The 25,743-nt window shown below is 34.9% G+C and overlaps 1 protein-coding gene across 5 annotated transcripts in view; it reads left to right on the top strand.

Moving 5' to 3' along the window:
* Nucleotides 1–25,743, top strand: part of LOC133197465 (serine/threonine-protein kinase mig-15-like) — a 45,307-nt gene that overhangs the window by 16,838 nt on the left and 2,726 nt on the right. For all 5 annotated transcript variants that reach the window (XM_061333519.1, XM_061333522.1, XM_061333520.1 and 2 more), the window contains 8 exons: nt 17,745–17,838; nt 20,820–20,947; nt 22,223–22,469; nt 22,724–22,789; nt 23,388–23,533; nt 24,137–24,200; nt 24,431–24,531; nt 24,942–25,091. In XM_061333519.1, the coding sequence (XP_061189503.1) occupies nt 17,745–17,838; nt 20,820–20,947; nt 22,223–22,469; nt 22,724–22,789; nt 23,388–23,533; nt 24,137–24,200; nt 24,431–24,531; nt 24,942–25,091 (996 nt within the window). The remainder of the gene's footprint in view (nt 1–17,744; nt 17,839–20,819; nt 20,948–22,222; nt 22,470–22,723; nt 22,790–23,387; nt 23,534–24,136; nt 24,201–24,430; nt 24,532–24,941; nt 25,092–25,743) is intronic.

The raw sequence follows: 25,743 nt of genomic DNA on the forward strand, positions 1-25,743 counted from the left end.
TCTGCATGTATCTCCATCTTAGATGTTACTGGTGATAGTTGTTCTCTATGAGTGGACCTGTGTCACTGAAGCTGGTCATGAAGTTAGAAGGGTTTTAAGATAGAGGGAGAGGTTTGGGGGTAACAGGATTTAAAGGGAAAAGTTTAGTTTCATGGTAAACTGTGAAGTATAAAGTTATGAAGCTTCTGTATGGGTCAGTATCAGTTGGAGTTGTGTATGTGTCATAATGCATGCATACAAGACACATTTCTAGTAAGACATACATGTATGTTGAAGTATTTTCATTAATTCCATGATATGTTTATTTATTGAAGGCAAGTCTGAAGACTTTATCATAAAGTTAATACTGAGTCAATAAAACAGGGGGGATTGATGGTGTGGAAGGGGGGGTACCTGTCGGATTCATTCAGACCCAGCTGGGCACAGGATTAGGGGGATTACAGGGCATTTGATGGTGGTTGTGATAACAAACTGTTACCATTGGGAGGTCAGGGGGGAGGGGCATTCTGTATGAAGTCAGGACCCTCCTGATTGTGTATAGGAACAGTGGGTGTTCTCGAAATTAATTCCTAGTTGTGAATGTAAGATTAGAATTTTTTTTCAATTTCTGGGTTGGTAAGGGTTAAGGTTGAGAAAAGGGAGAAAGAAGACTTTATCATGAGTTTACACTTTATTAATTATCAGTAGGGGAGGGGTCCTGTTTAATTTATTTATACCCAGCTGGTCAGAGGATCAGGGGATAACAGGGAATTAAAGGCATGTTACAGCTGGGAGACTGGGAAGAAGGGGGGTGTAGAGAGTTGTTTAACTGAAAGCCTTGCTTTACTGCGAGATCAAGAAGAGGGGTATTCCTACAAGAGCCATTGTTAAGGTCCCCCTACCCTTATACCTCGGAGTCCAGACAAAAGTATCTCACCATAAACCTCTAGCATGCTGGAGTAAAGGAAGGGAAGCCCAGATTAAATTTTACCCCACCCCTCCCATGGTTGTGTTTGGTGATGGAGAGAGATCCTCTATTAATAATAAACTTGATGAAATTATGAATAACACAAATTACATGAAGATACTGGGATAATAGAAATTAGAACTTCTTTTGCGTGAATGAATAAATGTGATCTTAATTAAGTAAAGCACCATTTTATGGGTTTGAAAGCACATAATGTAAAGTGTCAAACTGGAAAATAAAGAGGCTGGTTAAAATAGGCACAACTAGTACCTGGTGGAAATCTAACAGTCCCAACTGAACACTGAGCTAGTATCTAACAGTCCCAACTGGACACTGAGCTAGTATCTAACAGTCCCAACTGGACACTGAGCTAGTACTGGGGTTGGAAATCTTACAGTCCTAACTGAACACTGAGCTTAGTACTGGGGTTGGAAATCTAACAGTCCTAACTGAACACTGAGCTTAGTACTGGGGTTGGAAATCTAACAGTCCCAACTGAACACTGAGCTTAGTACTGGGGGTGGAAATCTAACAGTCCTAACTGAACACTGAGCTTAGTACTGGGGTTGGAAATCTAACAGTCCCAACTGAACACTGAGCTTAGTACTGGGGGTGGAAATCTAACAGTCCTAACTGAACACTGAGCTAGTACTGGGGGTGGAAATCTTACAGTCCTAACTGAACACTGAGCTAGTACTGGGGTTGGAAAAGTAATGGTCACAACTGATAATATACCATCTGTGTAACTTTCATAGATTTCTTAAATTGATGTGTGTGTGTGTGGTGGGGGGGGGGGAGGGGAGTGGGGGAGTTTTATAAAATTGATTGGGGGGATGTAGTATGGTAGGAGAAGACTGAGTCAATGCCTCCGTAAAACTTTGTTAAGACAAAGACTGAATGTGTGAATCTATGACTTACATAATCATTATAAAGAAAGTTATTAAAAAGTAGATGTAAATGAATGAAAGTAATTAGGATCATTTTTAGTCAGTATAATTTTGATATCTTATTAAACATCAATAAGATAATTTTTTACTAACTTTATCCTGTCCTTGTTTTGTGGACCCCTTGTAGTGATCTGAAGCTGTGTACCTGTCAGATTGATATCACTTGTATATCTTTTACTGAGTTTTACCTGTGTAATATCACTTTTATCTGACAGTCTGATATCACTTGTCCCAATATCGTATTCACTCCCTTGGATTAATTTTCTTTAACGTACTTCACCCATAAAGTATTCTTGGGTATTGGATGTTCATTGATCTTGAATCAAAGTCAAAAGTTAAGTGAAAGCAGATCTTTATGTACTATTAAGTTTTGTTGTGTTATATTTCTGTTTTATTCCTAAGAGTTCTTTGTGATTAGTCATCTTCAGTTTATTGCTGACTTCTGCTACTGATACATAGGATCAAACGTAGAGGTGACACAGACAATGTGTCCCCATCACGATATCTGTAATAAATAACACATTACTTGATGTATAAGAATCATTAGATAATTAATATCACTGTTACACATTAACGACTTTATACAGTACGTAACACTACCCGTGTGTCTGTACACGGCTTTAATCTTCTCAGTAGGGATATACTATCCTCTATAATACACCTTTTTTTGACCTTATTTTTATAAAATGGATAAAGGCCACACTGTGGTGATAAATATTTGAAAAGCTGTGCCATCATTGTTCAGAAGTTATTGAATCTTCGTGTCGTTTGAGGTAAATTAACACCTGTACTGTACCTGACGACTCAGGTACAACAAAGAAGAGAAAACACTATGTCACTCTTATATGGCAGATATTGGGTAAATAGATCAAGTTTGTCCCACTATGTTGGGATAATTGTTTTTATAATATATGTATATTGGGGATGGGTGGACAGAGACATGGAAACTTGACATTGGGGGAGTGGGAAATCTAAAGACAGGGTTGGGGGGGTGGGGTGGTTGTTGGAGATAAAATTGATAGTCATCAGGCTATTGAGTACTTTTATTATATTGATTGTTAATTATTATTTTATTTGAATTTAGGGAAAATTATTGTACTAAGGACTTTTCTTTGAACATAAACTGTTTTCCAACACAGATCAGGCATTTTTTAACAAAAGGCCAAAAGAAAGATACCCAGCTGGGACTGACAAAGTGTAATTTGTAGGGAGGGAGATTAGGTCCCACTGATTTTCTCTATTTTTATCTTTCTTTTTAAGAGATTGGGGAGATTTTGATTAATATTGGACCCTTCACTTCCTCTGACTTTAGGAAGTGTAGAAATGTAATCAGCAGGGAGACATTGAATTATTCATTATTTACAATATCCAGTTAGTTTTATTGGTCAGGGACTAGAAAATTTGGATCATTATTCCCTTTGCTCTAATTTGGATCATTATTCCCTTTGCTCTAAAGTCAATCCAGGACTTTGATCAAAAATGGAATAAATGGCCGTGTGTGAGTTGCCTGCTGACTCTTCAGCTGATTATCAGGACCTCCACCATCGATCTGGAGATCTTGAGATATGGAAAGTATTATCATGGAGTAGAGCCTAATGCCGGGGAAAGAAATTACTGGCATGTGAACCCCGATACCAACTCACTTCCCCAGGAGAGTCCAACTGGCTAATAAATGACGGAGGATTTTTTTTCCTTTAATCGTACAAGTAGTTTGCTTGAGATGTTCATTGGATGATTTTTTTTTTGGTAGGATTTTGGTGTCAGTAAAGAAATAAGAACACACAGGCACAGATCCAGGAATTTTTTCCTGGGGGTCCACCCCAGTCAAAAACTTTCCAACCCAGAAATTTCTTGACAAGGAAAAAAGAAAAAAAAAAAAAAAACTGTAAAATCCATTCCCAAACGTGAAAAGAATCTATTTATAAGTGGTAGCGGTGGGGTCCACGTTTTCTAAACGGGGAGGGAGGGGTCCAAAGTAATTTTTATTTGCTTCAGTATATACTTTTAGTAACTCTGCAAATTCCAGGGGCATTATAAATAAACTTTAAACTAAAGCCCATTTTATTTATGGAAAAAACTCAAAGATATATTTGAGATATCTTGAAAAATGGGACTTTTCTGTCATTAATATGGAATCCAGGCTGTAAATTAAGATAAAACTTAATTGTTTTGATTGAGTGATTTTGGACTGTGTTAGGTGACTTAGGGTGGGATAAGGGTGTTTGGATGGATTGCAGCTGAACAAGATTATGAAATACACATGCAACACAATGAATGGCAGGAAATGTAATTTTAGACATTGTGTGCTTAAAATCTAACTGATAAGGACTTAGAAGTCAAAATAGTGTAAGGGCTTCTATTGAATTCAGACTACAAAAATAAACATTATGATGTTTTAAATTTAGTTTGGGTTTGGTTTAATTAGTTAACAAAATATTATTGTTGTATTTTGACACTAATTTTGAAAGCTTGCGTATTTTTTTTTCTTTTCTTCAAGATGTAGCTTGGAGATAAAAATCATACACTGGCTTATAGTATACTTCAAAGCCATATGTTATTTTTGCCAAAAATTGAAAAAAAAGCAAGAAAAAGTGGAATTAAGGAATCAAAACCAAAATGAGCCAGAAATTATAGAAAAGTTTTAACTTTCTCTTAGTAATTTTGATGTTTTATGACTGAGAATGTTGTTTTATGTATATCTGGTGGGCAGTGGACACAAATGTTGTTTGTTTGTCTGAGGAAGCTGTGACAATAAGAATTTGTCTTTGTGTTTTAGTCTAGTAACAGAGTTGTCTTTTTATGTCTAGAAAGAAGATCTCTTTGTTTGATCATACTTATAATAATGACACTGTGTTGTCTTTGTGTTTTGCGTCTCTTGTTCTGGGTTCTAATGTTCATGTGAGCAAAAAACTTTCTTTCTTGAAAGATACTAATCTATTCATGAAGTGCTTTAAAACAGAAGTTTTCTTGCATGTTTACAAGAAGCACTGAAAGTCACATCTTTTTTAGTGTTAAGCGAAAAAACTGAAATTTTCTGCAGTTGTTTTATGCTGTGCTGTGGCATCAGGGATGAGTAGTCCTGTGTTCCAGTGAGGAGCTTCTATTAAGCTGTCAATGGCACCTTAAACGATTCTTCAGCTTCACTTGATGCTTAAATTGATCATAATTCATTCCACCTCACTTCACTGCTGCTTTTGAACCTGTACAAGAATTTTCTGAGTTCATTTTACTATGAAACAGGACCCAGCCAGATTTCAGAGCAAGGCATTGTCTTGTTTCACTTTTGTTTATAACATTTGGGGAACATTGATTCATAGTAAATTATAAAAAGATTTAAGGCTTGGAGAATAGAATTAAATGAAGAATGATTTTAAATACTTCAGAGTGTTTAGTTCAATAAAGATACTCAATATCCATGGTATTTCAACAAGTACTGATCAATCATCTGGAGCTAAAGAAAGCTAGGGAGATATAGGAGATATCCTGTTTCACGTGCCTGTAAAATTATAAACAAAGTGTCGGAAGGCATGCCAAATCTTTGTTATGTCAGGTCTTGTTTAGCAAATGTGTAGATTCATCATAGACCAATAAAAAAAGAGCCGATTACGGGCATGCCATGTTTATTATAGGTAGATAGTTTGTGTGTGAAGTAATGTCTGACAACACATCTGGTGCACATCTCTGGTTTCTGCTCGGCTGCACTTTGTGGATAATCAAACTAAGCAGATTTCATTAAAATCCATTATAACCAGATGAGAGCTCTCTCTGCAGTGATGAAGGAGGTCTGCTTGATTTATTAAGATGCTGTTATGGGAGCTCTGTGGTCACATGTTATTGTTTCAGTTTTGAGGTATCCCCCCTGTGGTAAATTTGGTTACTCCCCCCCAGTGATTGGATTCCTCTGGTATCATTCTGTTTGTTATATGTTGGAAATACACATGGTAATGATGGCAAAGAGATTTTCATTTTAAGTTTAAAAAAAAATGATTTTGAAATGATTACTAAAGTTTACTCAAGCTTTTTCCGATTTCTGCATAGAGTAAAGCTCATTGGGCAGTTAAAGAGTGTGTGTAAGAGAGAGCAATCAAGTGAGAGCAAGTGAGAAAGAATGTTTTACAAGGAATAATACCTTGCAAATCACCCTTGGAAAATCATTCAGACAATTTAATACCATGATATTTTTGTGTTTAGACAAAAAACAAAACAAAAACAAAAAAAGTTACAAAGAGGTCGTTTTGATGTATCAAAGTTGTCCTGAATAGATTAAATCTCCTTTTTTTTTTTTTTTAAAAAATTATTTCGAATGACCTCTGCAACAGTCTATTGAAGTAATGGAACTCTGTGTCTGTTGAACCAAACTCTGATCTTAGAAAAAAAAATGTATACAGGTGTGTCCAAAAATGCCAGATTTATTTTCGCTCTCAACATGTTCATCTGTGTCAGAAATGAACTCTTGGTTTGGGAGGCAAAACTGAGAGGGTACATCTCGTACATATATTAATGCTCAAATGAACACCCCCTCTCCCCCCTTCTCATAGTCTCTCTCTCTCATTTTAAACAGCAGTATTAACTTTTATATATAGTTTCTCACTGTATTCAGCAAGGACTGGGAAAGCATGAGACACCATTGAAATAAATTCCAAAGGAATCAGGGAGTTGCCTGATATTTAGTTAGTATCCAAGAAGATGACCGAATCTCTGTCATTATCCAGAATAATGTTTACTCATCACATATTATAATCTATTAGATCACAGTAAACCAGGAGATGATTTAACAGACAAGATACGTAGATATAGATAACTCAGTTCACACATAATTAATTGCAAGAAATGTTCTAGGTATCAAGTGATCGTCATTTATTGTGCTGAATTTTTAACAACAAAGCCAGGATCTTTAGAACACCTGTGTTGCTCCCATAATTTGTCATCTACAGTTATGTGTTAGTACATGTAGGTTATTTTGAAAAAAAAAAGAAATGTTGATAAATTATGCATTTTGGTCCTTTTATAGAATTGCCTTCACTTGAGGCATCATTAGTCCCCTTTCAGATTTCTATTGCAGAAGGGAGAATTTAATAATATGTTTGTTTAACATATTTATTCTGTGTAAGAGAGTGCTTGACATTTACAATTATTTGACATTGATCAGTAGAGGGTAACAATTCTATGCCTGATAAGGAAAAAAAGGAAAACTTTAATTAGTTAATTACCAGCAATTACAGGGCTGATGAATGATATGGCATGGAGGACTGAGCAAAACAGAATGTGTATACAGTGCTGATCTAAAGAAAGTAAGGGGGTCCTGATATAATGGGTACTAGACATGCTATCTGGTATATTGTTCATATTGCTCTCTGATTAGAGGTTTATATGTTTGGGGGGGGGGGGGGCATTAATGTCAGTTCTGTGTATTTAGCATCATCAGAGATTCTGTCTCCATACTGAACTTTCTGGTGTCCTCAGCACCTGCTGGTGTCCTATGAAAACATATGCTCAGGATGTCCTCTGAAAGCACCTGCTGGTGTCCATAGAAAGCACCTGCTTCTGCCTTCAGCACCTGCTACTGTCCTCATATGCCTGCTGTTCTCTGAAATAGCACATGCTGGCATCCTCAAAAAGCACCCCTTGGTGTATTAAGATAGATCCTGTGTCCTCATTACCTGATGTCATCAGATGGTAATATATTAAAACCCCACCCCACCCCCAACCTCTATTTATTAAGTTTTAGAATTGCACAGTAAAAAACAATCTGCTATGGTACTTTCAGTGTACCATCCTGATTTAAAATAAGAGCAGATTTCAAGGTTTCAGTAAACACCAAATTAACGAGGCTAGTGTAGGAGAGCATTAACTTAAACAAAAGGATGTCAGGTATTATAAACCAATTAGCAGGGATCTTTGAAGTGGAGACTCTGATGTAGTGTTTATTTTTAAAGGAGGGGGATCAGTGTCTGGAACAATAACATTGGGGGATCTGGTGAGGACAGAGAGAGGGGGAATGATCACTGGATAATGCTCCTGGCTGTGTAGATCTGGAAAGGGGTCAGGGAGATTAAAGACTCTACACTGTGGCAGATGGTGTAGAAATTCTCTCTGGACATTCCAGAAATGGGGGTTGTTGGGTGAGTGGTTTAATGTGTATGGACAGGTGGTGCATGAAAAATTCTGGATATTTAAAAGACGTTGGTTCATGCAGAGCAAGTGGTCACTTGCCGATTAGTGTGAATATTTTAGATTTGGTTTCCTAGGACTGAATTTGTCAAAAAAAAAAATTTGGAGGGACTGTTCTGTATTGGCTGGTCAATAGGAGCATGGAGATGAGCAGGTGATTTCAGCAAATGGAGACAATAAGGAAACTGTGAACTGTGGATGAATGTTGTCTGTAATATTGAAGTAATAAAATCTGAAGGCACTATACACACCCATTATCTGAGTTCTGTTTAAGACAGTGGGGAGGAGAGAGGGAGGGCTTAATTATCTACAGGGCCTTTGTGCCAATCAATATCTCACCTGGGATTTTGGGCTTTACACCTGCGAGGGTAATTCTAGCATCCTCTGTTCTTTGTACTTGAGAGGGAAGAGATATCTATCTTGTTTTCATTTTTATAAAACAGTCATAAACGAGATAAAACAGATAAAGCTCTGTAATGTGTTTATAAGTGTGATTTTAAAAAAAAGGAAATCGAGTTTCCTGTTCACTCCTTATAGTGTGAAAGATTAGTTTTTTTGTCCACTTTATCTTGTCCAGAATTAGGGAGGAGCATTGAACTATCAGTCAAGGAAGATTTAATTATTAATTAGCATTTAACTGAAGAGAATCCAATATTGCTTGACCTTTGTTCTAGTGGAGTTCTAAAGTACATGTTTTATTGAGCTGGGAGGATCCAGTCTTCAACAGGGGGAATCCCAGAGTATTGACCTACACTGACCGGCAGACACTGACCATTGATTAATCTGACCAGAGAATTAAAGCTTAGATCTGTCCTTGTCGGAGAGATTAAGACTTCCACTTGAATCCAGGGTATTGAATTATCTCTCAATGCAGGAGATCGCAGTTCTTTGTGTCTTTATGCTGATTTAGTGTGGGCTCTGTGACGGGGGCTAATCGTACGCTCTGTTTTGGGTTTTAAATCGAATGACACACTTTTTAAAAAAAGAAAGTTTTGAAAACAAGTGACTGTAGTGTAATAAAAGAACTGTGTTTTAGCAGCTGCAGAGGAAAATCTGTGGATAATGTAGAGGAATTTCCTGATTTTACGCTGTCGGCATTAGTCAATGAATAGTTAGGGAAGGAAGGAATTGTATGGGAATTTGTAGTACGCTGTCTCCCACTAGAGAACCTGCCTGGTGCCAGACACGCGCACATCAATTTTACACATGAGTAGCTAAACACCAATTTTTTTTTTTACAAGCTTGTGAAGTCATGTTGATTGGATTATTAGCTTTGTGGAAACTGAAGTGTGAAGATTTAAGCCTGTAGAAGACTCTTTTTTTCTGTGATTTTTTTGTAGCATCATAAATAGAGTCTGAGTGCATGCTATTACTTTAAAAAAAGTCCGAAAAAAAAAATTAAAAGATTGCATTAAGTTTTTTTTTTCCCAAATGGAAATGAATCGATACTCAGAACTGAAGCTCTGAAGGAAAGAAGGGATTCTTAGTGAAAAGAAGCTATAAGGAGCTCTGGAGAATCAAGTGTACAAAAAAAGGGAATTGTTTCCAGGTGAGCTTTAGAGTGACCACAAGATAATGACCGGTCCCTCTGTCATCAAACAGCAATATATCAGCGATCAACAAATATTGATGAAGGTGTGAGAAATAGTATCCGTTAAATAGACTGCTTGAATTCCTTTATATTGTATTGACTTGTATTAACGGTGCATTCCTAGAGCTCTATTAATGACATAAATAATCAATTGGACTGGTATTTTTTCTCGCGTCCTTGGGGAGCTGATTGAATTTGCTTCCACTATGGTGGTCATGGCGGATGAGGAAGATGACAACTTTCAGTTTTATCGGATTGTGGATAAATATTATTACATATTGGTAGAGGTAAGACATTGTGGATAAATATTATTACATTCTGGTAGAGATAAGATGTGGATACAAATACTATTACATACTGGTAGAGGTAAGGCATTGTGGTTAAATATTATTACATGTACATTCTGGTAGAGATAAGATGTGGATAAATAGTATTACATACTGGTACAGGTAAGACACTAAGACAGAGGCAATATTACAATAGTTTCTGTTCCTGATATAATTTTTAAAGGAAGTTGAAGAGTTGAAGCAAAATACACAATCCATTTTAAAGAGGTTTGTAACTTTTGAAATTATTTTAAAAAATGATTGCAATGTAACAGGAACCTTATACTACGTGCACTGTATTGTTTAGTAACTGGGGTTGGGTTTTGTCAGGTGAAATCTGGGTCCTTTTCCCCCCATCTCAGTATAATTTGTCTTATCTACGAATCGTGATCCTTGTCTTCTCAAAGTTTGAATTTTCCAAATTTTGCCAAATTGTGTATTGATTTTTTTGAGGTCATTGCGGTGAAGTGCTGTCATGAAGGGGGGTATAATTTGTTTGAAGGCATTTCTTACAAAGATTACTGGCTTTTCTTATCATTTGTTTGTTATGAAAAGGAAGGTGAAATCTGGCTCTAGGACTGGACAGTAATTGGGTTCTTATATAGACACATTCATTATCTGAATGACTTTGTCAGATTTGAGTCGCAAGACTGTGAATAGGGTACAAAGTATTCTCTTTAGAGAAGTGGACAGGCTTTCGCCTACATCCACTTCTCTTTGCAAGCCTTCATGTTTTGATTCTGGAAAACGTGTAAATCACGAACCGGTGACGGTCTACACTTCAACTGACATTTCATCTAAAATACGTCTGAATGTACGTAATAGACGTGTTATAATAACAATTTTAACATAAATACACACAATTGTCACAAAAAAACTGACCTTTAAGTATTGTTAATCCATTTTCACAAGTTCTCCATCCCGGATTTAAACTAATGTTTATCTACCACAGCTTATTAGAAAAAATTGAAAATTTTAAGTCGGATAATTTGGATAAATTGGCGAAGACGTATTTTAATGTTCAAAAAACGTTTTTGACAATTCACTTTTGATTTAGCCTATTATTCAAAATTAATATTATTACCTATACTTATTTTTACTATTTCAATACAATTTAAATGTAAATTTGAGCTTAAAAAAATACTTCATTACTTCCTCACTGACAATACTAAAATATATTTTCTTTTATTTCTAAACGATATTAACTCTACCTTTTCCAAGAAATGAAAAAAAGATTTAAAACAAAGATCAAAAGAATTTGAATGAAACTTGAGGAAATACTTTCTCGTTAGTTTAAACAGAGTAGACGATTTCTCTCGTTTCATTATTATTTTGTAAAAATAGTTTCCATTATTATCCGATTTAGAGATTTTTGATACTTCAAGAGTTACTTGCACATAATTTAAATCCGGGATGGAGAACTTGTGAAAATGGATTAACAATACTTAAAGGTCAGTTTTTTTGTGACAATTGTGTGTATTTATGTTAAAATTGTTATTATAACACATCTATTACGTACATTCAGACGTATTTTAGACGAAATGTCAGTTGAAGTGTAGACCGTCACCGGTTCGAGATTTACACATTTTCCAGAATCAAAACATGAAGGCTTGCGAAGAGAAGTGGATGTAGGCGAAAGCCTGTCCACTTCTCTAAAGAGAATAGGTACAAAGTTCAAGAAATATCTTGTACAGTCATCAACTAGAAAGAGACATGCAAAATTTATTGGTGCTAAATTATTTCCCTTTTTTCTATGTTTGAATATGAGTAAAGGTTAAGGGTTTTGTGTTTATTTGTATTCCTTCAATCTTATTAGTATTTGGATATGAATGTGACAGCTGTTATATGTATTTGTCTGTTGGACACCTCCATACAACGTAAAAACTTGAGTACTGCAAAAAACAAAAAAAAAAAAACCTTACATAATAGTTCAGTTGAAAAACTCAGTCTCAATTAGTAGGTTTTGAATGTGAACCAGTGCAGCTTTGTTAGCACTGAACAATAATGTTTCTACACACACCAGTTCCAAGCCATCTTCAAACCCTGGAATTAAGCTCTCATTAGGGTGAAATTTCAATCAACATTTCCAATATTGTACCACGTGCCTGAGTTCCTCCAGCTGCGGGGGAACAAACCTGCAGATGATGGATTTTTCCCAGCATCGTTCCAATCAGACCCCTCTATTACCCTGAGTCTGGGTCCGTTAATAGCCGGCTATTGTCCAAGCATTGATTGTCTGGGCCTGTGTTGTGAGTAAACACTCAATTGACCCTGATTGCCGGGTAATGAGATGACGGGATGATTGCTGCTGATGGACATCTCAATGCATCCCCCCAGTCCACCCCTCATTTCACCTGTCAGAGTTCCATTCTTTTTTATTGCATGTGAAATAGATTTATGATCTGATCTGCTGCTCAGTTTTAATGGAAAATACATGTGTCTGTCTAAGCCATTCTCCTTAATGAAACATCTCTTCTTCTTTTTCATTCCTTTTTTACTAAAATAATTATCTGTAATCACCTTTGACATAGATGCATATGTGTTAAAACATGGCATTGAGAAAAAAAAATCTAGGCATTTTCTTTGTTTTTTGTCTTCAATCTGTACTCCTTTTGCTCGAGTTTGTGAAGTTTCAAGATCTTTATCCAGGTGTGGTAGATAATTTAGGAAGAAAGTTTAAAAAAAATAGGAAAACTAGAACAGAAATATTTCTCACAGGTGTTTTAGTCATTACACGTTACATCGTGGTCAGATTGAGGAAAAACAGGCCTGGTATAAAGCCCTCATTACTGCTAGGAATGATCGACACAGCTGCCTAAATTGACCACATTCAATGATCCATCTGGGATACTTCCTAATATTCCCGTAGAAGCCATAGAAACCTTTGTTTCTTTCTTGCGTGAGATTTCTTATTAATTTTTTAGAGGTTGTTTATGTTGTCAGTAATTTTCATATTTTTGACTTGAGTGCAAATTAAAATTAAATAAAATATTTTTGATAAACAGATTAATGTGAAAAAAGGTTTTCTATTTGACAGAAATATGGAAGTGTCATGCATTACACAAATTTTCATTTGACACAGACATTATGAAGTGTCTTGCATTTCAAAAGTTTATATATTGTAACTTCCGTGCAGATTTCATTTATAAATATGTGTAGGGTTGGGTATTACGGATTTGTCACATTGAATTTGTCAGGACGGCACCATAATGTAAGTGTTTTAAAAAAGAAAGAAGATTTTATTTATAGTATGCTCAGTAGAGTAGCAATTATTGTAAACACAGGTATGCACAAACAGACATAAAATTTGTGTCTGGAGAATTTAAAAATGGTACCAGACACTTATGATGGCAGAGGAAATCATTTTAAAAGATTTATATTTCTCATAAAGATCTTAAACAAACAGAGAGTTTCTCCGCAGGTATAACAGCCATATGATTATCTACTTTAAATTGCTAGTTATTGGGATTTTCGGATGCTAATTCTATAGCAGTATGGTGTTAAATGTTATGTATAAATCACGGTAATAGGAAGGTGCAGCTCTCCGCAATAGGGGTAGGAAATGTGCGGGGTGCAGTTGTCTATACAAGGTCATAAACAGTGCATCATGTAGACTGGTCTGGCATAATGAACAGGGGACCACATGTCGGTAGTAAAAAAAATATCACTTAATGAATCAAAGGCTATAATATACCTACACTGCAGTGTACATTGAAATTAAAAGGGGTTGAAGGGTATGTTTAAGTTCATTAGGATTGATCCTTTTGCATTCAGACTACAGTTTTCTTAAGAGGGAAAAAGGACGAAAAATCAGTTTGAGTGATGCTTCTTAAAAAAAAACATGAGTGGCATTTAATGGCTCCGATATGAGTCAATTGTCATACAACAGGGTTTTTTTTTCTTTATTGATAACCCCCTTCATTTCAGATAGCAGTACCAAATCTCTTATCCCCCTCCCCAACCAGGGACCAGGTGCCACTATTTAACCCAGAGACGTCCCCTCCCCAGCTTGTCTGTTTGCCATTTTTTTTACCCCCTGTTAGTCACAGATGGCCTTCATTATCCACACACTGCCTTCTAACAGGGAACACCTCTTGATTCCCCAAAAAACTTCTAAGGCATTCATAATCAAAAGAGCAAACAATGAAATAAAAAAAAATCTCTGAAAAAAGGTGTTGGGGAGAGCATGAGAAACAATACAGAATAGAAAAGAGCATGAGAAATGTCAGCATTTGATATTGACCTGTTTTTATCAATAATCGGCCAGGATGCTGGGGTACTTTAATTTTGATTGTTATAAATTCCCAGGTAACATTTTGCTCTGTGTCAATAATGACAGATGCCATTAGCGTTTTGGGTTTTTTTTTTTCCTCCACAGTAAGGCATGCTTAAAGTATGATAAATAGGAGATTGATTTGGAGACATCAGTAGACCATAGTCTGTATTTGTTTGTCCTTTATAATGGCTATTATATTGACTGTTGGTAATACAATAATCGTGGCTATGTCTGTCAGCTGCGATATGCACATTTCCTTTGCATGCTTCTCTGTAGTTACCTGGGTATTACCTGAACAGGTGGCCGGCATTAAGATTTGTCATCGATGTTATGAACTGTTACCAATATTACTTAAATATCAATGTGCACTTATAGAGGAAGACCTGTTTTGACCTCTCGACACATATTACATAAAAGTTTGTAGCTTCTTATTTTAAAAATAAAACTACTTTCATGGTTTAAAAGAAGGAATGTGTTAGATTTATTGAAAGCTTCAAGCACATTGAAATATTCAAATACAGAAATTTTTCCTAAATTTTCTGTGGCCCAAGTCAATGATTTACAAAGTAGCATGAGCAGAATTTGTTTCTCTTACATATAATTAGCATTGGCATCTCGTTAACCTTTGAATGCTGTGTTCAGGGGGCGATTTATAAACTACCCACTTGGTGAAGGAGTCATTCTGGACATTCCAGTGGTGAGTGGTCATTAAGGGGGGAACATTTACTGGAGTTTAATGAGGGTCCTACAGCTTGGCATCAGTGAAGGGAAAGTCCCAGTCACGTAGATTAGACAGCTAACAAACTGTTGAGAGGTTGTGAAGGGGTCTACTGACAGAATTAAAAGTTTAAGCTCTCTGAATTATTACTTTTGTTTCAAGGTTTCAAACTCTGACCCTTAAAAAAAGTTGCACCCAAACCTCTCCTTGGCCAATAAAAAAAAATTCAGGCGTTTAATACTGTTAAATTGGTTAAGATTTTTTGGGGGGGGGGGGGGGGGGCAGCCAGTAACAATCTGTTGTAAATTCCAGTGTGGTAATAATTATTTTCTTTTCATTGACACAGTTGAAGGTAAAAGAAAATTGGTGATGGAGATTGATGTACATATAGATCTATGATTACCAAATCTGTGAAACAGGCATCAAGCCTAAAAAAAAAAAAAAAAAAAGAAGTCATCCTCGCAAAGATTTTTAATTTAGAGACCACATCATTACATTTATATATATTTTTAAAAATTTTTCTTCTTCTTTTTTTAAACAATTTTATCATATAATGGGTAACTTCTGTGGCTCAAATCATAATACACCCACTCCTAAAAAACATTAGAACATTATATGTAGGAAGGGAAACTGATAAGTGAAGACCGGATACAATGATTACAGTTTGGTGTATTGATTTCCAGGAGGAACTATTATTCTGCTATAAAGCCCTGGCTGACATATCGATACAGAGATGTTGACACATTCACTCGTCCCATCAATTGTTGATGGCTGACAGGCAGAATTTTATGCAACATTACTCTTTGATAGTAATTAATTTTTTTATACTGGAGTGCTTGAAATTGAAATATGGCAGGGTATTTGAATACAGGAAATCCATATATGATGACATGATACAGAAAATCTTTCCTATTGTACAGCACAAATATTGATCATATGTGTAAGGTGGGGGAGGGGGGATTGCCTTGTCACCCACATTTTCTTGAAAGGGAGGGAGGGTACATGTATGAAAAGAACATCATAACATCATTTTCTTATGCTTACAGATATCTGGAGACCGATGCTTAAGAAAACAGTCTCTGGAAGTGAAGTGAAATTTTTCATACTAAGATATTTTTGAGTTTTAAATTTTTACCAGGACCCCTTTGATCTGGAGATGAAAACAGAAATTTCTCCTTTTCAAACAGGCATCTTATTAAAGCTCATGTAAAAGTTCTGTTTCAGAATTGGCTTCTTGTGTTTCCAATTGCAATTAAACATTGTCTGCCATTTTGAACCAGTTACTCTTGATGAATGTCTAGAGGATTGAATTAAGTTAAAGTAAATAGAACAGTTGTGTCTCTGATTTAACCTTCAAGTTAGGTTCTTTAAATTGGGAAGCTGAACTTTGAAGTGGCCCCATCTAAAGCAACGGGCAGTCGTGTGAAGTCAACTAAGCTTGAGTGAAAACAGGGGGGATAATGAAGAGATAATTGGTGAAAGGTGATCTTCATTTAGTCAAGATTCTTGTGATTACTTTTAAATAGGAGTCTGTGACCTTACAGTGTTGTTAGTGGATTTACAATGCAGTGAGAAATCCCCATGGTGTCTTTCTCTCTCTCTCCATTTTCTGTCCTTTTTCTCCCCTCTAATCTCTCTCTCTCCTTGCTCTCCCTCTCCTATCTGTGAGAACCCCCATTATGATTACAGAAATATGAATTATAGATTTATTGATGGATGCCTCTACAGCATAGACATGATAGATCTTAAAGCATTGCCAATTAGATACAGAGATAAGTCCTCCATAAAATCATAAATATTGATAGTAATACTGCTGTTAATCAACACCCTGCATCAGTAGAATACCTGATAAAGCATGTTCATTGCCATGGTGTGCTGATTATAACAAAGAACACTGGTGGAGTTGAGATCAAATTAGGCTTATCTGTGTAATGGAAGCCTTATCGGGGGTTCTCTGTCACATTGTTAACCAAGAATCAATAATTTCTGGGAAAAAATCAACAAGGTGTCCACACTAAATCATGGGGAAAAAAGATCTGACTATTATGTGTGGTAATCAGTGGGGGATTTATGTAAATAATGCCTGGCTGTGAAACTGATGTACTTACTGGAGATGCGTATTTCAAAATAATATATTTTTTAAAAATATACTCCAGTTACATTTTTATTATGAATATCAGTGTTTTTACAAGAAAAGGTCAATGAATCTCCAATTAATTAGCTTTATTTTCAATAATTTATTAGTTTTAAAATATTGGGTTGTAATTTAGCCATATTTGGTGAAATCTGAATCCATCCACGTGTTGTCATAGTTGGTATTATTGGTATTTTTGGAAGCAAAATTAAATTCAAAGATCATGGACATCTGTGGATGACTAATTAACAATTAAGGTGAAATAAAGAATGACTCTACCACTACCACTGTGTGTTTTCAAATAAAGGGAAGTTGAAGGTTCATTATGGGGACCTGTTAGGTTCCTTTTAAACTTGCTAAGCTTGAATTTGGAATGATTGATTGTCAGAAAACATCTCTTAGATGTACAGGTGTCATTATAGAACAAATACCAGAAATATGTATCACTTTACATAAGAGTGTAATAAATTTAAATAGCCTCATTATGGTTTTCTGCTCATTACCTTAGTTAACAAGAGGCTTCAGTAAAAAAAAAAATATATGAAATGTCTATGATAAAGTGCTGTTGATTTCCTGGATATTTTTATTGATTATACTCTGAAAAATATTAAGTCTTGTGTATTCTTGTTTTATAGAATAAATCAGAGAATGTTCTTGGAGATAAAGCACAGAGGCCCAAGCTTGGAAAGGCAAACTCCAACCCAGTGGGAAACCTAGGTCATTCAAGTGGTAAGTCTAACTCATACTGAGTCTGTATTAAGTCAGTAGTAAGTCTGACTCATACTGAGTCAGTATTAAGTCAATGGTAAGTCTGATTCTTACCCATTGGGAAGTGTAGGTCATTGTGGTAAGTCTAACTCATACTGAGTCAGTATTAAGTCAGTTGTAAGTCTGACTCTAACCAGTTGGGAAATTTAGGTCATCCAAGTGATAAGTCTAACTCATACTGAGTCAGTATTAAGTCAGTGGTAACTGTAACTCCAACCCAGTGGAAAATATAGGTCATTGAAGTGGTAAGTCTAACTTATACTGAGTCAGTATTAAGTCGGTCTAACTCTAACCCAATGAGAAATTTAGGTCATCCAAGTGGCAAGCCTAATTCTTACTGAGTTAATAGTAAGTCTAACTCTAACCCAGTTGGGAACTTTTCATCCAAGTGGTAAGTCCAACTCATACTGACTTAACTCAGAATATGTCAATAGTAAGTCTAACTCACTGGTAAGTCTGATGCAAGGTTACTTCACACTAAGTCAGTTTGTGTAACTCATACTGGACATTTGCGAAATAACGTACAGCGAACAGCGGACTTCGGACTTCAGACTTAACTTTGAAAGCGAACTATTCAAAGGGACCAGTATAAAAAATTGAAAAAAATATCAAATTACAACAAATCATCTGAAATGTATAGGCTTTAAATATATATAGGTAAATTTAAATCGAAGGATGTTGAAATTCCTATTTTGATTGCTTTATTTAGAAAATTTGCAAAGAATTTACATGTATATGTGTATAAACATGTGCATGTATATAAATTCCCACATCGAATTGTCTCGAATTAAGTATTTTATATATATATATATATATATATATATATATATATATATATATATATATATATATATATATATATTAGTATGAATTATAAAAATGAAAAGCATCAAATATGAAGTTCATACAAGTCCTACTGCAATCATCAAATGAATGGTGCATTTCCACTTTACATTCTGTACGTTTCTAATTTACAAACTCAACGTACAACTTCCGATCTTTGTGATGAATAAACCTTATCAAATTTTATCATTTTTTGTATTAGATTTCCTGCATAGTTTGTTGATTATTTGTTGGTGAGAAAAACGTCAATATTGCCTAAAAATTAAATAAATTTTGTCTCAAGTCTTTTTTTTTTGGTCATCAAATGTACTCTAGAGCATCATTTAGCCAAAAAAGCAGTCTACATGTATGTATCCTTTCTTAATTACACTGTATCAGTTGTTATCTTAACATGCATGGCATGGTAGATTTGATGTCCCGAATAAAGTACGCGTTGAGGTTCGGTAAGTAGTATGATTAACGGACGTTCCATCAGATTCACCCTCTGCATGCACAATTTTTGGTCATACTTGCATCATGCTTTTCAATTCTCCTTTGCTTGGACATTTTACTTTTGAATATGAGTTGAGTGGAAAGCGTTTGTCAAAACTTTTATTACATATTTTACTGTAGAAAAAACTAAAAATACCATACCATATTTTAAACACAGTAGATAATTTCGAAACCAAATTTAATGAAAATAAATTAAAGGTTTCTCAAAGAAAAAAAAAATGCACTGTTTTACGTTTTTACCATTTTGTTTAATATTGAATAAATTTTTTTGAAAATTCCAACACATTAAATTCTCCAGTTATTTCACAAGATCCGTAATGAATAGACATGTGCATCGATTGTGAAAAGGAGGGGGGGGGGGTTCGACAACTTACCTAAAAAATGACAAATGGAAAAAAGAGAACTCGAAAATCCCATTCAGTGGGCGGGGAGTGTATGTGTGGGGTGGGGTGGGTAGTTGGTTCCATCTTAATTTTAGATACATTTGCATTGGAGAATTTCACTGTATAGTACTGTATGAAAAGTTGTTGTGGGGCGGGATGGGGGTGGGGGGAGAGAGATATCCGACTTTTTAATGAATATTTTCATACTTCATTGATGATAAGAATTTAAGTTTGGATACAAGGTCTGTATATAAATGGCGTCTAACACATCACATCAAGGTATCGAATTTTAAATCGGTATAAATAACACGCTACATTTCTGAAAAAGCTGAGGAGATCAGGAATCTGCATCATTGTTTCCTGCAAAATCAAATGTACATATCTCCCCTTTTCAAATTCGATATACATTAGGGCACATCGATTTCTTTTTTCCTTCTGTTTATTTTCTCTTTTTTTTGGGGGGGGGGGGGGTGTTTTAATAGACAAACAAAAAGAAAACAATTTTAAAAGCTGAAAAATCTTAAAATTCAAGTAATAATTATTATGATGAAATAAAAAATAACGTAAGAAAAAAGTAAATAAAAAAAGTAAATAAGAGAGAGAAAAAAAAAAGAAAATACATTCTCGATGTAAGTTCCGATTCCGAAGAAACTGACTGAAACATAAGTGTTATCCAAATGTTTCGCATTTTTTCCTGTTATAAATGTCGCAGAAGTATTCAGTTTATTTGATAACAATAATATTAAATGCCATTGCATAAATTCATATACAAAGGTGATTAATAAATTCTACACTTTGAAATGTTCCCCTAATTTAAAGTCCGAAGTCTGAAGTCTGTTGTCCAGTGTACGCTATTCCGCAAATGTCCACTAGTCACACAGTGGAAAGTCACTGTGATAAATAAATCATAGTTACAATGTGGTATCTTTCTTGGGGACTTAAATTGGTCAAAAAGTGACAAATCCATTCAATCCCTAATCAATCAATGGTAAATCTCTCTCACTCATAAGGTATCTAGTGTTGCCTACGAGTCTTACATAATATGAAAATGAAGACTCAACATTTTTGGAGTGTTATTGTTCAAACCATAAAAAAATCAGATTAATCAGGTTAAAAAATATCTAACTTCAAATCTAGGAGATTTATGTCATTTTTAGACCAGGCATTTATCTAGTGAATGGTCTCTGTTCAGAGTCCTTTAATTGACAATTTTTTATATTTCAGTGCTTCCACAACCACGACACAGTGCAAGTAGTGGAGTACTTCCAGATCTTCTTCCCCCACACACCCCACCCCAGTCACGTTCAGGCCTCACCCCCCAGAGGCCCCAGGACAAGACCACATCAGATGAGGTGAGTTCCTCTTTCCTGGACATGCATATTCCATAATAATATTATTTCTTGCTTTGTAGACTTAATGTCTCAAAGAGATTAATTAGCATTGTACATCAAGAAAACATTTTACTTCTAATAAAAGTTCTGTATTTTTATGTAAACACAAGTTTTTATACAGAGGGGTTTCTGTTGCATTTTGGTGATTTTTTAAAAGATACTTAAAAACAAGGAAAAGCAATAAATGTGCATGTTAGCATCAGTTGGAAAGCTATTATGTATTTATAATGACTAGCATGGTTTGATGGCTGGAGAGCTGTTTAGTTGTACTGTGATTGCAGCCATGAAAAGCTTCAGCACTTATGAAAACAAGTGTGTGATTTAGTGCCCAAGGAGAGATAAAAGTCTTCGCTGTTGTAAAGGAAGTCATCCACTCACCAATAACAGGGTTTTTGGTCGGGCACTATATACTTTTTTTTTTCCTGTACAGCAAAATCAACAAAATCTGTTATTGTTACATGATGGTACATTTGAGAGAGCTAGAGTGGGTGTAAAAATAACTGTTCTATATACTGATATACCCAGTTGTGAGGAGAGGATCTGATTTCAGAGGCTTACAGGGAATAATGGTATTCTTTTAAGCATCAAGGCGCATTATATCAGTAATTAATAAATTAATAAAGATTCTTACTTGTTTGTGTGTGTATGCTAATATATTATTATATTATTACCATTAGGTAAATAGTAAAATTAAAACATCTACATGGAGAGATGAATTCTGAGATGTGCAGTGATTAAATATACATAGTGTGCAATAAACTATACAACAAAGTGTTCAGGAACCCTAGTATAATACCATGTCTGTGCACAGTTGGGGTTAGAGGTTAATGTTATTTAAGATTCAGGAACATTCTCTCATAAATGTTTTGAAACTTTATCAGTTCCCTGGGTTTTTGGTTGTGACAAGTAATAACTTTTGAAAGGTCGTCATTCTTTTCTAATTTTATCTTTTATACCTGTTCCGAAACTCACCTGACTAATTGGGATTTGAACTCAGAAAGTTCAAATTAAAAGAAATTTTTCTAACTTGTAAGCACAAGCACTTGTTTCTGCATTAAAAGTTCACTCTTACAGTGAACTATGGGGGTGGGGGCACACTTCTATTACAGAAACAAGTGCATGTAAGTCATCAAATGATGCTTGAGGACCAATGTTAATTTATGTTTCAGTGTCAACAAGTGATCAGGATGGGGCGTATTGAGACACCAGTCTAAATCTTTCTCCTTTATATTTCAGTATCGTCAGGCGGTCAGTAATACTTCTGAGGGTGGGGGATTGAGACACCAGCCTATGTCTTTCTCGGCCTTTGGATTCGGTGCTTCTGAGGGTTCAACCTTAACCTCCCAGTCATCTCGCCGCGGCTCACAGATTAATGTCAATGTGGCGCCATCACAACCCATGACTGAAGCTCTGAGTGACACTCCAGAAATCCGAAAATACAAGAAAAAATTCTCCTCAGACATCTTGTGTGCTGCATTATGGGGTACATGTTTAATAATTAACTGCTTCTTTAGGTGTTGTGTGAGTTGAAAATCAGGAACTCGGTAAATTTTCATTTTAAATTTTAAAAAATTGTAAAAGCTCTTTAGAATTAAGTTTGCTCTCTTTATCTGTACAGGACTGGCATTGTAGAAAAGATTTGAAATGAATCTAACACAGTTCCTTATATTAATTAATTGCAGGTTATTATATAATGATACAAAAGTAAAAAATCTGAGTGCAAACTGAATTTTTTAGGGGTGAACTTACTCATTGGCACAGAAAATGGTTTAATGCTATTGGACAGAAGTGGTCAGGGAAAAGGTAGGTCATAGGTCAAGGTTACATTAAAAAAGATCAGTTTCATACAAAATCAAAATTTTAAGATAGTTTCATTATTATATTTGTATATAATTTAATTTGAACAGCAATACAAATTCCCAAATGTTTGTATATTTTGTTATTTAGTAATTACATTAGAAAATTAAAAACAATTTGAACATTTTGATCTTCATGTGTAAATTTAGGTCGCAAATGTTTGTTTATATTATATTATGATGTTTCACATACTGTAAGTTGTTTTAATTCCACGGTGTAAAAATTTCACGGTTTCTCAACAAGTACAAATCACGATGAATTTAATTTCACACTGCAAGAAATTAATATAAATTTTGTACAAGCATTTAAACGTTTTTAAAATCTAATGATAGCATACCCTATGGGTTTAATTTTGCGGAAAAATGATGAATCGTGAACATAGTGAAATTGAAACCATCATGATTATTTGCCAATCTACAGTATTTTACTACCCATTCCAGTTTAATTTACACAAATAAGCTACATATTATTATTCCTGGTTTACTTTTCACCTTTAGTCTTAATAAGGTTTTGTCGGTTACTTTATTCACTATTCCTATTTTAGTTTATACGTTGATCTCACGTCGGAGGTTCCAGCAGATGGAAGTGTTGGAGGGACAGAACATTCTGGTCACGATCTCCGGCAAGAAAAATAAAATACGAGTCTACTACCTGTCATGGCTGAACAATAAAATCTTCAAAAAGGAAGCAGTAAGTAGACTCCTCACATTATAATGTAAAATACTGTAGAAGTACTTTTTCCACATGGGATTAATTTGTGGTATGTGGTCATAAATTTTCTGTGGAAATTTGACCCAGCATACTTAAAGCAAATTTAAGGCATATGGTGGAATTCTAAGAAATTCGTGTAATTTTTCTAATCACGAATTGAACAGAAATTGTGATTCTGTGGAATTTTGATTCCTTGGTAAAAGTACTTTTACAGTAACTGTAGAATTAATCTATTGTATTGTATATTGCAGAAAGTAACTCACATTATGCAAGATATGAATTTACAATCAAAAGTGAATAAATATTTAATAATTAAACTTCGAATCTCCAGTTATTCAAAAAATTCAAGAGAAGCCTTACATGTAAAATTCTGTATGGATATCACTGGGTATATTGAACATTGATGTGTGAAAATTATAAGGATCTATAGTACTGTAAAGATCTTCACTAAATAACGGAAATAATAAGCATTGAATGGTAGTGTTAATATTTTACTGAATCATTATATTATACATTCCTGTTTGTTAACTCTCGTACATCTAAGCACGTAATCCTGAGAAATTTGTCTCCTTTTATGAACAGAATGACAGAAGAAATGGCTGGGTAAATGTCGGAGAACTGGAGGGATGTGTCCATTTCAAAATAGGTAAGCTTCCTGTATAATGTGGCAAAGGGATGTAACTCGAGGACTTTTCTATCATTCAATTTTTTGAAATATTTGTTATAAAGATAAGATAGTAGGCTGTGAAATATATAAATTCAACCTAACCATATATTTCTTATTTTCCTTAATTAATCTCTGATTTTGAGAACTGTTTGTAGGTAGGGGTGGATTGATTGATAGATATAATACATGGCCAGTTTTTGTTTGTACAGTGAAGTATGAGAAGATTAAGTTCCTTGTGATAGCCCTACAGGAGAGTATAGAGATCTACGCCTGGGCCCCCAAACCTTACCACAAATTCATGGCTTTTAAGGTAAGACATGAGATCTGTTGCAGTTCCTGCTCTCACTAAAAAAATCACCTTATCACAAATTCATGGCCTTTTAAATAAAATAAGACATAAGAGAAAATTGTGTTTAGAGTGAAAAATCTTTTACTTCTACTAAAGGTTTGAAGTACTGTACATGTAGGTTGTCTTTAAAGAAATATATGTAACGCTAAGGATAATTACTCTGTCATCAAATAAGATTTTTATTTGGGAGGGGGGTTGTTGTTGGAGCATTCTTTCTTTGTATCATTGAAATGTGGCTTGCTAATTGATTTGTAGTTTTCTGTATTGAGATATTCATACTTACTAATTAGGAAACACTGTGACCTCTTGCTCATATTATAAAGACCTTGACCTTCACTTGGATATTTCTCTAATTGAATTTTTTTTTTCAGTCTTTCACTGATCTAGTCCACAAACCATTGATTGTTGACCTTACAGTAGAAGAAGGTCAAAGGTTAAAGGTTCTTTATGGTTCCCGTAGTGGTTTCCATGGCATTGATGTGGATGAAATGCTGGCGTATGACCTGTACATTCCCACACATGTAAGTACAGTGTGTGACACCCGTATGACCTGTACATTCCCACACATGTAAGTACAGTGTGTGACACACGTTTGGTGACACAATTGTCAGAGTAAGTGTAGTACATGTATGTCATGTGAATATGTCTCATTTGAGTAGATCAATTTTCCAAAAGTAGATCTAGTGTAGATTTTCTATTTATATGTTTTCCAATAGCTTTCTTTAATATTCCCTTTCTTACCTAACCTGTCTTTTATATTTTTTTTGTTCTCTAATAGATATTTGTAAATTATGATGATCTTGGTAGTACTTAAAGTATATTAGTCCTGTAATGTTCTTCTTAGTACTTTATGATTCAATAGTCCTGTATTTTGTACCATTGGTTGCTTTTAGTACTATTTATAGTATACTTGTCCTGTATACTTAGCACAACTGGTTACTTTATAGAACAGATTATAATACTGTTACAATAGTCCTATATTTTGTACCACAGGTTACTTTGTAGTACAGTAGTCCTGTATTTTGTACCACTGGTTACTTTGTAGTACAGTAGTCCTGTATTTTGTACCACTGGTTACTTTGTAGTACAGTAGTCCTGTATTTTGTACCACTGGTTACTTTGTAGTACAATAGTCCTGTATTTTGTACCACTGGTTACTTTGTAGTACAATAG

The sequence above is a fragment of the Saccostrea echinata genome, unplaced genomic scaffold (genome assembly GCF_033153115.1).
Source record: "Saccostrea echinata isolate AGI-Se365-2 ecotype Australia unplaced genomic scaffold, CSIRO_AGI_Sech_v1 ptg000030l, whole genome shotgun sequence".
In the NCBI taxonomy this organism is placed as follows: domain Eukaryota; kingdom Metazoa; phylum Mollusca; class Bivalvia; order Ostreida; family Ostreidae; genus Saccostrea; species Saccostrea echinata.